This window comes from Esox lucius, chromosome 12 (genome assembly GCF_011004845.1).
Source record: "Esox lucius isolate fEsoLuc1 chromosome 12, fEsoLuc1.pri, whole genome shotgun sequence".
Classification (NCBI taxonomy): domain Eukaryota; kingdom Metazoa; phylum Chordata; class Actinopteri; order Esociformes; family Esocidae; genus Esox; species Esox lucius.
Genome location: NC_047580.1, coordinates 18,228,702 through 18,242,881, shown reverse-complemented (window position 1 = coordinate 18,242,881; position 14,180 = coordinate 18,228,702). Strand labels below are relative to the sequence as shown.

Below are 14,180 nucleotides of genomic sequence, written 5' to 3'. Positions count from 1 at the left end.
CCCATTCAAACCCTCCTGAGGCCCCGCTGGCGCTTTGTTTTAGTTTCACTGTAGGTGGACCAGCTTTAAACACCATTGTCTTCATACAGACAGAAACTATGATGTGATCATAGGGGTGCCGGAAATAACATGAGAGATTTTGCTCTCCAACAGCAATTGTTTGCGCTTGAACAGGCAATGATCCCGTCGCTTAGTGACACTGATGGAAGAGCGGAAGGCTGCAGCTTTCCCATTCCACAACGGAGAGGCTTTCCCATTATAGTGGGTTATCGATGAAACTCAGACATTGAGCACGTCTCCACCTGAAAGTAATGCTTCATTAGTGGGTGCCAGTCTGTCATGGCGGGACATGGTCTAGCAGCTACAGCATCCGAGCAGTGACCAAGAGATTGCTAGATTGCATTTCAGCTGGCACAATAAAACATTTAATTCTGTCCCTGACCAAGATTGCCCCATCTACACTGCCCCCACACCCCTCAGCTGGGTTCCTTTGACAACTACATTCATTTAATCAATATATTAAATCAGTAGAGTTCATAGACAGATGCCTTTTTCATTCGGTCGTCTTGACATCAATTTGTTACTCCCTCTAGAATGACCACACATATTAAATCTCATCAGACACACCGTAATTCTCCACAAGACTCCGCCCCCTTCAAAGTGAAAAAGGATCCATTTTAAACTTTAAAGCCTCTGGAGTGATTCCAGTTAGACCAGGGAGATGTAAGGCCTTCCCAGTCTCCACAGCATCCATACTGTCTTCCCCACCCAGCACACCATGCAACAATAACACACACATTATGGTCACAGGGCCTTCTGCACTTCCCAGAGGCAGCCACAGATTTACCCTGATGTCTCTCCAGTGTGTATCTTTTGAATGTTGCTTTTTAAGTCCCACCAGCTGGGGTTTACATCTGAGAGAGGAACAGATCAACAGCCTTTTGGTTCCCTCTCTGTAACAACCCCCCTGGTAGTCAAACCTCTCCTGTCTGCAGCTGTCCCTCTGTGGAGGAGGGCATAGGTACACAAAAGGGATGTCACAACAAAACTGTCATCTCAGTCATTGCAGCTGTCTGGATTGATAGCTTAGCGCTCAGTCCTTCACTTAGAGCGGTGTACAAGACTGTTCGCTGCTAGCAGGTAGTAATGACAGGACACTGGCACTGTACAGTCAGTCTGTCTGATTGGTCTCTCTCTCTGTCGATCTGTCTGGTTGGTCTCTCTGTCGATCTTTCTGGTTGGTCTCTCTGTCTGTATGGTTGGTCTCTGTGTGTCTGGTTTGTCTCTCTGTCTGTCTGTCTGGTTTGTCTCTGTCTGGTTGGTCTCTCTGTCTGGTCGGTCTCTCTGTCTGTCTGTCTGGTTTGTCTCTCTCTGTCTGTCTGGTTGGTCTCTCTGTCTGTCTGTCTTGTTTGCCTCTCTCTGTCTGTCTGGTTGGTCTCCCTGTCTGTCTGTCTGGTTTGTCTCTCTGTCTGTCTGTCTGTCTTTCTCTCACTCTCTCTGTAACTCTCTGTGTGCTCCAGAATGCACCCTCAGCCGTCTGACTGGGCAGCCTGGGATTTGACAGTGAACTGGGTCAGATTGCTGTTAGGTGCTGCGGTCTGTGTTGTGATACGGAGATACCATCTGGATGATGCAAAGAGTCAGTTAACCTAAGAGGTATGACGAGGACCCACCTCTTTCCCAGAAAGAGCCCAAACGATGCTTTCTTTCTTTTATTCAGAAAAATGGACAGGAACACCTGCCTTGGCCATTTACTATGTATGTGTGTACAGAGTAGGTGCCAGTAAATTTGAATGTGCGTGTGTGTACATGAAGCAGGTCAGAATGCATCAATCATGTTGTGACCATTTCTGAATGCATGGAGAATGAATTAACCCTGATGGATCCTGCACATGACACTATATCCACAAGCAACCTCCAGAAGGAGACAGAAAAATACATTAGAGAAAAGAAGAAAGAGAAAACTGGGTTATACATGTTTGAAGTATTGTGTAACAGAGAAGCAGGTCTGGTCATGATGGAGGTTGGGGGTGTATTACACTCAGCTAGACAGAGACAGAACTCCTGCATGTCTAAGGTGGATTGCCAAAAATCTGTGAGTTACATTCCACTTGAATCAGCTTTCTGCTCTGCAGTTTCTCTCTGCTGGAAGTCAGAAAAAACTAATCTGGGGAAGAAAAAACTAGTAAGCATGTTTTAAACGGTTTCAACATCTGAGAGATATGACGCGTCTCCTAGCAGCAGGACCACTTGTCCGCTCTCTGCCCAGGGCCTTGTCCAGAGGCTTGCTGCTGGCCTTGTCCAGAGGCTTGCTGCTGGCCTTGCTTTCACAGATCTTTTGAGCCAGCACTAAATCTGCCAAAACATTTAGTCATTCCTGGCTGGATAAATATGGCCCCCTCTCACCGTGTCCTTCTTAAGTCAAGGAAGCTCATCACTCTTCGGCGGACAGGACACAGACACACACAAAGACACACACCCACTGCTATTCCCTTTGTCAAGTGCTCTGCTCTATCACTGCAGGTTATATGCTACAGCAAGACACTTAGCTCCAGTATGGATAGCCACATTTACTATAAAGAGCTGCTGGTAGACCTCCTCACACACGCTAAGGGTGACACCCTTAAGGCATGCTCACTAGTCATTTAAAGCAGTATTTCTATCTGAACTGAGCATTAAAGTGCTCTATAATCACCTACGCTAGCTAGCGTCTAGACAACAATCTGCTTCACATTTTCTATTACCGCTCATCTTAAATAACAATACTCTCAGAATTCAAGCACAATGTTAAACGTTACCAGCAGCATACTAACTCACTTGGATGCGAGTGACACTTTGTCTCATACATGTTAAGCAGTGCCAGTAAACCCACCCAGGGCACTCTGCTCCAGTAATAATAGGCTGGAAAAACACTCTAATTAGCCGAGCTTGAGCCATATCGCTTTGACATTATTCCAACATCATTCCAAGTGCTCCCAGAGGACACATCTGCTCTAGTAGCAGTGGAAGACAGGAGAGGGAACTAGAATTGGAAGACAGAGACCTGAGACTTGTTTAAATCCACCCGGAACAATACTTCCAGAGACTCTGAGTGTTCTGGCAGAACTCTGTGAGGCCCACTGGATCAGGTACATGGCCTCTGTTTCCCAACCAACCCCACAACCATGACCTGATGTACTGTATAATGTGATGGACTTTTTGTCCCCAGGGGAACATTCAACTTGGAAAATATAGAGTTCTTCTTTTCCGCTTAAATATAATACAAACAGCTCCGGAACAAATTAAGAGACCACTGCAGCGTTTTCTTTCCTTTCCAAAAAAGTTGAAAAGGAAGGTTTTGAGTGAGGAACAGAAGGGTTGAAATTAAGAGACCACTTCAAATTGAACACTTCTGTTCCTCACTAAAAACCTTCCTTTTCAACTTTTTTTATAATAAACTGACACAATTTACAGAGAGTAACACTCTCATTAGCCACCCTCTTTTATTGGTTCCTGACCAGACTGTGACCAGGTGGCAGTAAGCCTGTAGGGTCAGGATCTCTGTAGTTAACACCTCGTTCCCTCTGCTTCCACCACTGTCTCCTCTGCTGTTTCACAGGAGCTGGTATTTGTATACAGTGTGAAAACAACAGAGGAATTCACACAGCGCTGCAAAACTAATAAAAGAAGAATGTGGATATTGCATTAGGTCTTGTGGCACTGTGCTCATACTCTTAAAAAACCCTTTGGACACTTGTTTCAATTTGTAGTTCATCAGAATCACAGGCCCCTTTATTTAACACCTCAGTACACTTCCCAGAATCTATGACTTGTAATCTGTTATAATGACCAGCACAATAAAATGACAACCTCATGAAAATCCAGAAGCTTGTAGAGGGAGAACGATGGGGTTGAAAAAACAGACATGACCAAGAGTGTGAAACCAAGAAGGATATAAGAGAGCCAAGAGAGGACAACTGAAGTGGTTGAGGCACCTGTTTCCTTTGTTTTATCCCCCGTAATCTAATCCCTGGTCGCAGAAGGCCACAAGTCCCAAATCTTGTCATGTCTCAATGGCCTTGTCTAAGAAGCTGTCCCTGGCTCTGTGTGTCCGTAGCGGAAAGGGAAAACACTGGGGACATCTGTGAGCTGTGTGATGTTTGACCAACACAGACACTCAGCCCTTCACACCACTACCTGTATGTTTAATTAGTCAGGAACCGGCGCCTGGCAGCCTTGATCTTCACTCTATCAAGACCTGGCTGTGTGTGTGTGTGTGTGTGTGTGGTTTTATGAAATGTGCATAACTAAGAGCCCTGGCAGCTATAATGTTTTTTTTTGTTCTACTGTGTGAAGGTCTCTCTGTGTGTTCACTCAACAAACAGGGCATTCTGCCCCCAGGCACTGAGGAAGAGGGCAGCCTGAAAGGGGCTTTCTCCTCAAAGAGGTGGACACAAAACAGATGCAGAGAGTTTGTCAGTCTTTCTGTTTGTGTCATGCCCCTAAGCTCACTCTCTCATTCCCTCTCCCCATCCATCTCACACATCTGTCACTCTACTGACCTCTAATGTGTCTCTATTTAGCAGTCTTGTATGGCTGTTAAACACAATCTCCACTGTGCACACATTTCCACAGGTATTTTACTGAAGCTGCTGTCTCCATGCGGAGGAAGGAAGGCTGTGCAGTCAGAGTCTTTCTGTCTATCTCTGTCATGTAGGAAAAAACAACATTACAGCTCCCTGTAAAAGGCCCAGCCCCACCCTGACACAGATAGTACCCCAGTCTAACCCCGGAGTGCGATGTGGGAGGGCTAGGCATTGGAAGTGTGTGTGTGTGTGTGTGGGGAGGGCGGGTGAACATGTTGGGATGAGTTTGGAAAAGATGATGTGCTGAGAAAATGTTGGGGGTACTTTGATACTGTGAATAGAAGGTATTGAGCGGTAAGGGTGAATGTTCTCATAGCGTTTGCTCTCATTTATTCTCAAGCACAAGTAATACTTTAAATGAAACCCGTGAATATTGTTTTCTAGCTATCAATTAGATAACTTCTCTCCCCCCCAACCCACACGACAGTTATTATCAAACTGGCAACACACAGAGAGACAAACCATCAGACCACACACAAAGTAGCAAGCTTCGGCCAAACGGGCAATTCTGCTGGAAATTAATTGCTAGATATTGTGTGATGTTTGGCCTTTCAAGTCAAAAAGTGTTAAACAGCGGGGGGGATAATTGTCAGTGTTGCATTGATTAGCCGGGAGGTTGCAGTCTGAAATGTGTGAGATCTGAAAACGGCAGTTTGCGGTGGTCCATTCAGAATTTGTTGGTTAGCTACTCATTGGCTCTGGGCTACAGTAGCTTGCGATCGACCTGTCGGAGACCTCTGCTCCAGAGAGATTCTGGCAAGCTACCAGCGGTCTGACAGTGTCTGGTGCCAGTGATCCTACCGCCACAAACCCAGTGGGACTGACTGACTGGCCTGGTCCGCTGCGCACGGGTCCAGTTACGGCCTCCATGGTACTGACTCCAACCATTACACACATGCAGATGTCTCTCTGTGTGCATGCATTCTATCAGCACCGCTCAATGCAACGTCGTTCTGGTACTGGATGTCTTGTAAAAGTCCTTATGTCTTTATGTAACGTTTTATTTGTGAAGCATCTTTTACAAACCTTTTTGTGGTGTTTACTCTCTTTATATTCCATCACCATAGCTCAGAACCCTGCCTCACTGACTGCCCCTTTGTAATAGCCTAGTTAGAAGCAGATTCATTTACCATATCGCAGGCCAAAACGTAGCAGCAACTACGCAAGCCCAGACCAGTGCTGGTGACACTTTCTTTCACTGATTTTCAATAATACAGCGGGGCAAAAAAGTATTTAGTCAGCCACCAATTGTGCAAGTTCTCCCACTTAAAAAGATGAGAGAGGCCTGTAATTTCCATCATATGTACACTTCAATTATGAGAGACAAAAGGAGAAAATAAATCCAGAAAATCACATTGTAGGATTTTTTATGAATTTATTGGTAAATTATGGTGGAAAATAAGTATTTGGTCAATAACAAAAGTTAATCTCAATACTTTGTTATATCCCCTTTGTTGACAATGACAGAGGTCAAACATTTTCTGTAAGTCTTCACAAGGTTTTCACACACTGTTGCTGGTATTTTGGCCCATTCCTCCATGCAGATCTCCTCTAGAGCAGTGATGTTTTGGGGCTGTCGCTGGGCAACACGGACTTTCAACTCCCTCCAAAGATTTTCTATGGGGTTGAGATCTGGTGACTGGCTAGGCCACTCCAGGACATTGAAATGCTTCTTACGAAGCCACTCCTTCGTTGCCCGGGCGGTGTGTTTGGGATCATTGTCATGCTGAAAGACCCAGCCACGTTTCATCTTCAATGCCCTTGCTGATGGAAGGAGGTTTTCACTCAAAATCTCACGATACATGGCCCCATTCATTCTTTCCTTTACACGGATCAGTCGTCCTGTTCCCTTTGCAGAAAAACTGCCCCAAAGCATGATGTTTCCACCCCCATGCTTCACAGTAGGTATGGTGTTCTTTGGATGCAACTCAGTATTCTTTCTCCTCCAAACACGACAAGTTGAGGTTTTACCAAAAAGTTATATTTTGCTTTCATCTGACCATATGACATTCTCCCAATCCTATTCTGGACCATCCAAATGCTCTCTAGCAAGCCTCAGATGGGCCTGGACATGTACTGGCTTAAGCAGGGGGACATGTCTGACACTGCAGGATTTGAGTCCCTGGCAGCATAGTGTGTTACTGATGGTAGCCTTTGTTACTTTGGTCCCAGCTCTCTGCAAGTCATTCAATAAGTCCCCCCGTGTGGTTCTGGGATTTTTGCTTTTGATTCTTGTGATCATTTTGACCCCACGGGGTGAGATCTTGCGTGGAGCCCCGGATCGAGGGAGATTATCAGTATGTCTTCCATTTTCTTATAATTGCTCCCACAGTTGATTTCTTCAAACCAAGCTGCTTACCTATTGCAGATGCAGTCTTCCCAGCCTGGTGCAGGTCTACAATTTTGTTTCTGGTGTCCTTTGACAGCTCTTTGGTCTTGGCCATAGTGGAGTTTGGAGTGTGACTGTTTGAGGTTGTGGACAGGTGTCTTTTATACTGATAACAAGTTCAAACAGGTGCCATTAATACAGGTAACGAGTGGAGGACAGAGGAGCCTCTTAAAGAAGTTACAGGTCTGTGAGAGACAGAAATCGTTTGTAGGTAACCAAATACTTATTTTCCACCATGATTTACCAATAAATTCATAAAGAATCCTACAATGTGATTTTCTGGATTTTCTTTCTCATTTTGTCTCTCATAGTTGAAGTGTACATATGATGAAAATTACAGGCCTCTCTCATCTTTTTAAGTGGGAGAACATGCACAATTGGTGGCTGACTAAATACATTTTTGCCCCACTGTATATAAAACTGAAAGAAGTAAGGTTTGAAATGCATCAAGGGAAATCGGGCAATTGCTTATGATCTTCCGTATAGAAAATAAAAAGATTGGTGATTATGCTCCTTTTCCTCCAGTCTGATTTACTATTTATAAGGAAAGCGTTCATCATATTTTGTAGCTTAAATAGCTACTGTAAAAAACATACAACACTCTGATTAATGCAAACCCATTTCCTGAGTACCAGAGCTTAATTGTGTAACCTGGTTATGTACTAACCACAATTTTCTCCCCAGTTAATACAGCAATCCAATTTTCAAATCAGAGACTGCATATGGGGTCACAAACCCTAGTTTGAGAAATGCTAAACTAGTGCTTTAACTCCTGTATAGTCAACAGACATTCACCAAACTGAAAAAGATTTACTCTCACAGAGTTCACAAATTGTCAATAGATGATATTTCTATTTTATTTTTCTGGACTTCTAACTTTCCGGCTGAATTAAGTATTTTGGAAATTGGGAGAGATGACCTAATGTGCATTTTGGCAAATTTGTAAGTGATGAAAAATAAATGTGGCATTCTCTACAGACCTAAATAAAATATAAATGAAACAACACAATTGTAAATAAATGTTATATGTCTTGGTAAATACTAGAGGTTCTGAGTATTGTCTAAACATTATTTAAACATACACATTTGGTATTAATTATATCGCTGTTGGTGATTAGGTCAAATAAGTAAAGACAGCTTTTTTCCCAACACTTGTGATTTGCATATTAGATATGGCTTTGATTAGGCTTGATTGCAGGTAATTGCATCCTGCTATGTTTAAATAAATCTGCAGAGTGTTTTGGTGCTTTGATCTTCTTGCACGTCTCCTGAACTGGAAAGGCAGAGAGTCTAGTACTACAGCACTGAGAATCCCAAAGTGTCAGGGTGAAAAAGTCTGTCCCCGAGGAAGGCAATTAAAGCACAATTTCCCTTTTTTATAACTTGATGTTACATGTTTCCTTATCCTGAAACTTGTCTATGGGTCAAGAGAAACAAAATCCATGGCTTAGTAATCTTTAAACAGCCAAGTCGATCTTGAGCCAATGCTAGCTAAAAATCTGTGGAACTTATGGGGGCATATGAGAAGAGTCAAATCACCTTTAAATAACATTCTACATAATATTCAGGCATTTCTGAGAGTTTCTGTAAAACATGCTCTCAATACTTCCATTCATTTTGAGCTAGAAGTAGCCAGAATTTGGTGATATTTGCAATAGCAGTTTAAAAGAAACATATCCACAGTTTTGTTTCGCTTCGCCAGTTGTAAAAGAGTGAAATTATCTTTTAAGCCTAATTAATCCCTCTCTGCTAGTCATGGCAGCTCCCTGCAACTCTCCAGTTTGGTTCAAATCAATGTTTGACATTGTGTGTGACTCCCCCACTGTTCTCTTTCTCATTCTTCTAGCACTGACTGTAGACAGATACTTCATTGAGTAAAATGTGTTTCCTATCTTAAAATGAATAGATAACTGTGAGTAGCTCTAGATGAATTACTATAATGTAAAGGTACCAAGATGTACTTAGATGAACTATGAAAAGGCTGAGCCGCTGATCACAAGCGCATTCAAATTGCAGATTGTTCCTCCAACTCTAATTCTCCAGGCACTACTCTAAGTCACTAATAGCTCTTCTTAGCAGACCTTGTTGAGCTTTAGTCTGGGATCCATTAAACATAGGCCATGGGCATTCCTGAGCCACAGCACCAAGTATTCACAAACTTAGACAATGGCAGAGCTTGTCGTTCATCCCCACTGGGGTACTCCTTCAGGCTCCAGACCCACGTCCACTTAGCTAATGACCGTCCTCAGTGGGACTCCCCTGGGATGCACATCGTCAAGCTGGGACTGAGGACCCAGACGGGTTACACAGGGGTTACACAGGGGTTACACAGGGGTTACACAGGGCAAACATCAGGACAACCACAACAGCTGCATCAGAATCCTCTCCACTATCAACGGTCACATCTAAAAAACACATACAAATACACACACACACACACACATACACACACACATACACACAAACCATCAGCAGCAGCAGCAGCAAAGCACCGGAGCAGATGCGGGCAGGACAGGAAGGAAAAGGCCAGTTGGTCTGAAGCAGACTGGACACGGTTGCCACCACTGGGCCTTTTTCCATCCTGCCCCTGGTCAGTCTGCCGGGCCTGTCCCATGGGGGTCCCGTTTGACTGCTACACCGACCTAGCAAAACAGAGACATGGAATGTCCGGAATGAACAAACCTATCCCACTGTCAGACAGGAAGTCAAGGTATGGTGCCTGGCTGAGCACAATGTGACCTGGGCCCAGACAATGTGTTGACAGTGCTATTTGACACCAGGGTGTGGACATGGACAAAGTTAGTCACTCAGCCACATGCACTGCATGTGCAAATACTCTGGTGCATTTAAAGAGAATCCTTCCTTGAAGAGCCTTCAGCAGGTAAAATACTGCAACCTTGGTTACTCATGGAAAAATACAAAAAATACAAAGAGCGCATCATTGAAAGTCTTGTTCTTGGCAACAATAAATGGTCCTTAGTGATTGGGTGTTTTATTGATGGAGAAAAATATGTCTGTGTTGACAGATTTGTCATTGTGGTGAAGGGGATTACTAAGTTTACAGTCGTTAAAGGAGGCTTTGCTCAGAAACCAGTCAAACATATCAATGGAATGCCTATCGACATCCCTACTACTAATTCATACTAGGTGTCTGTCAACTGCTACCCAACGCTGTTAGCGTGGAGATGTCAAATACCCTGAGGCTTGTCTGAGAATTGTAGCAGTGGAGTGGCGATCCAACTTTAAGAAAGTAGCCTCCCTTTCAACTTTTACAGGTGGTGGAAAGTATTGGAGGTGAGTGGTGATGGTGGTGGTGAGGAGTGGTGCTGATGGCTGAGTGGTGGTGGTGAGTGATGGTGGTGGTGAGTGGTGGTGGTGAGTGATGGTGGTGGTGAGGGGTGGTGCTGATGGGTGAGTGGTGGTGTTGGAGAGGCGTGAGTGGTCGTGGTGAGGGATGGTGGTGGTGAGTGGTGGAGAGTGGTGGTGGTGAGTGATGGTGGTGGTGAGGGATGGTGCTGATGGGTGAGTGGTGGTGTTGGAGAGGCGTGAGTGGTCGTGGTGAGGGATGGTGGTGGTGAGTGGTGGTGGTGAGTGATGGTGGTGGTGAGGGGTGGTGCTGATGGGTGAGTGGTGGTGTTGGAGAGGCGTGAGTGGTCGTGGTGAGGGATGGTGGTGGTGAGTGGTGGAGAGTGGTGGTGGTGAGTGATGGTGGTGGTGAGGGATGGTGCTGATGGGTGAGTGGTGGTGTTGGAGAGGGGTGAGTGGTCGTGGTGAGGGATGGTGGTAAGTGTTGGGGGGGGGGCTATAGTGTCAGCAGTGATTCAAAGTTGCTGGGTACTTTAAATAATTTCCAGGAAACAGGCAGTTAAATAAACACATCATCTCCAGGTATAATACCTATTAGTCATCACACTGAGGGCTAGGAGCCAAATGCAATGGTTACAGCCTCAATTACTGTCAATGAAAATCTATGAGTTGTGTGAATAGCATGGCTCTTTCAGATACAACCTGGATTCAATGTAGCACATGGCTGTGGTAAAAACACTCACACCAGGCCATCTCTGACCATATAAATGACTGCTGTTTTACAGACTTCTCCTTTGGGATCCAGACTCTTATTGGACCATGTCAAAAAAGGGCGACCATGCTATGGGGACAGGCCACAGACCAACTAAATACAGTGATTTCCAGAAAACCGCAGACAAGCACCTACCGAGTAGTGGTCAAACCAAATGGACAGGGGGAGAAGCCAGAAGGACATATGAGGAGAGGGTGAGTACTTGAGGAATGTTATGGCAACTGAAGAAATAACTTTTGTGTAACCTCAGACCCAGTGCTGGTTGCTGGGGCTTTCTAATCAGGAGTATTGACATCAATATGTCAGTCAATTTGAACAGTGGTTTTCAGACGCCCCGGCTAAAACCATCAAAAGCAATGCAGAGACAGAAGAACAGTAGCTAAGAAAAACCTATGAAGAGAAGGGAGAAGCAATTCTTTGAGAGGTGTCCAGTCCATTGGGCAAATGGCATGCCAATAAACACAGTCAGAAACCTGGTCGCACTAGACATGTCTTATCTGGCTGTTTAATCTTATCATTCTGTTGTTTCATTTATTGTTGACAGTGTTGCTCAACCAGTTAATCCACAGTTATTGCTTAAGTTTAGATAGATTTTTGGTTTTACAAAGTCACTGAATTCCTTGAAAGGCTTTTCTAAGTCCTTTGACATTGGTGGGCGACAGGCAGTGGAGTAGATTGGCCTGAGCAGCTTAGACAGAATTCTCACAGCTGTTAATGAAGACAGGACAATGTTCCCACCCACAGTATTCACTCCAATTTACCTGGCAAATGCCAGGCTAGGAATTCTCACGTGTATCTGCCTGTTGTGATCCTAAAACATTGTTCACTCTGTAGACTCTAACCACAGCCACAAAACACAGAAACACACACACAATAAAGCACAGGCGAACACACACAGTCACTCTCCACGAGTGTGGACATCAACCATCCAACAAATGAACAATCTTTCTACGCACATACACAACTGTGGAGGACTGAAGGCTTTCACATCATCTAACATGGTCATCGATGACTTCCACAGTGGTCAGCTCCCTCTGATTCACCCTGCAGCCTCTTCTGCAACAATGCAGCTTTTCAGCCCAGTCAGCTGTAACCAACCACACCTGACTAACCGGGGCTTAGAAACGCGTAGACAGGGGTGATAGGAAAGAGTGGAGATGTAGCTGAATGGAGGGGAGCACCCGAGGAGGAAGAGAAACAGCACCAAGTGGCTTCATCGGTGGACACAACTCCACAAATGTTGTACAGCGGACATAAGGTCACCGTGGACGAGGTGGTGGGACTGCCATGACTGTACATCCAAGTCTTCATCACAGGAGAGCTTTATCGAGCTAACGGCTTTCAGAATGTGGGCAATGGACAAACACAACTGGTGAAGGGTGTGTGTGGGTGACTAAAGACATTGGACCCTATCACTATTTCGCTCGCTCTGGGTACCGGAGGTGTGGCGGTGGTTGAAGCACCTGTCCTTAATTCCCCATTCATGCATGCGCACTCCGAAAAATAGCACATTGTAACAAATTATAACGTTTGGTTTCCTCTTTGTAAACAGAACCAATGCAATTTGAAGGAAATTCTAATATGGTATGAATAATAAAATAGAACAAAATCATAACAGACTTTGAGTTAAGAAATAGCTTATGGTAACATGGCCCTCATTTCCTCGCTGTCTTTACATGTGCCACTTGGGATTGGTTTAAGAGTAGAATACAGGCATTTCTATTCACAAGAGTAAAGAAAAACTATTTTACTAATCCACTAAACATCAACCGTTGACATAAGGTATCAAATATAACTACATCAACCTTTATATTTCAAATGTATTATGTATTTTCAAACAATACCTAAACGTTTAACTTCATAAAATGAGCCCACGCCCATTCCCCTTGATGTCACCTAGCAGGTGACTGGCAGATTGACTGACACCGTACCAGAGGGTTTGTGTAACAGACCAGCCCTTTCCTGTAGCGTTCAGCATCTGTTCAAAGACATGCATGCCGGTCAAGATCAGGCACGTTTCCCCCAGACTAACCCATTAATCTGTTGTAAAAACCTCAGTTCTCATGTTTGAACATTGAAGTTGCCCGGAGGCATGGTTTGGGTGGTTTATAAATCCATCACGAATGCTGCACCGTGGTTTAAAGATGTCCAAAACAATTGTGGTTTTTAATGTGAATAGCCGGATACAGAAATATTAAGGAATTATTGAAAATGCCATTTGTTTGTATGATACGATAGTCATATAGATAACAATCAAACAATTACAATTACAAATTAAACTAATCCATTATATCAGCTTTTAAAAACCTGACATGCGTTTTTCTTTCCAAATCATGGACTACATGACTTCGAATTAATACACAGTAATAACGAATTGCCTTTAGAAAAGTTGTAATTCTCCAAAGCATATACGTAATTAGAAATAAAGGGAAAATGTATTTAGATAGGAAAAGCAAAACCTAGACAATAACCTTCGCAATAGGATTGACCAATGTGAAACTTTATCTCTAAGTCCACAGCGAACTAAGACGGTTGTACTATTATCTATGTAGTACAGCAGATAGTGGAAGTCAGACGTGATAAGCGCCTACATATGTGCTGTTTTGTTAAGCAAAACATCCAAGCATCGACAATACACATCATCTTAATAAATAGCATACCTTGTCTCGGCCATTTTCCTCACATTGTATGTGCAAAAAGTTGTAAAAAAAACTTGCGTTGTAGTAGATTTCCCACTGGTTGAGCTATGTGCGGTAATACAGCAGAGAGCTGTCTTTCACCCTTGCCCGTGTGAGTCAGACAGACGGTGTTCCACCTATCCTCCCCTCTGAAGTCTAAACTACTCCACTATGCTTTTGAGTTGAGTGTAATCTGATCCCTTCAAGGCGGTTTTGAAATGCCCCCATCTGACCACCTTTGTGTCAAATGATTCAATACACCCCTCTAGTGTCCAGACAGAAGAAATACACTTCACAACCAGGATGTCCGTGTCTGTAAAAATAATGACCTGTTAGTGAAATAATGCTTTTGCACTAGGCTAATAAAGCATTGTGAAATAGCCTGAGATAAGAAAGACATGCCAATGAGA

The 14,180-nt window shown here is 43.9% G+C and overlaps 1 protein-coding gene across 1 annotated transcript in view; it reads right to left on the bottom strand.

Moving 5' to 3' along the window:
• si:ch211-218g4.2 (rho GTPase-activating protein 39) overlaps positions 1-13,959 on the bottom strand; it is a 65,189-nt gene extending 51,230 nt beyond the window's left edge. The window contains exon 1 of the mRNA XM_010891842.3: positions 13,753-13,959. Within this exon, the coding sequence (XP_010890144.1) occupies positions 13,753-13,766 (14 nt within the window). The 5' untranslated portion in view covers positions 13,767-13,959. The remainder of the gene's footprint in view (positions 1-13,752) is intronic.
• Between the last annotated feature and the right edge of the window lie 221 nt (positions 13,960-14,180).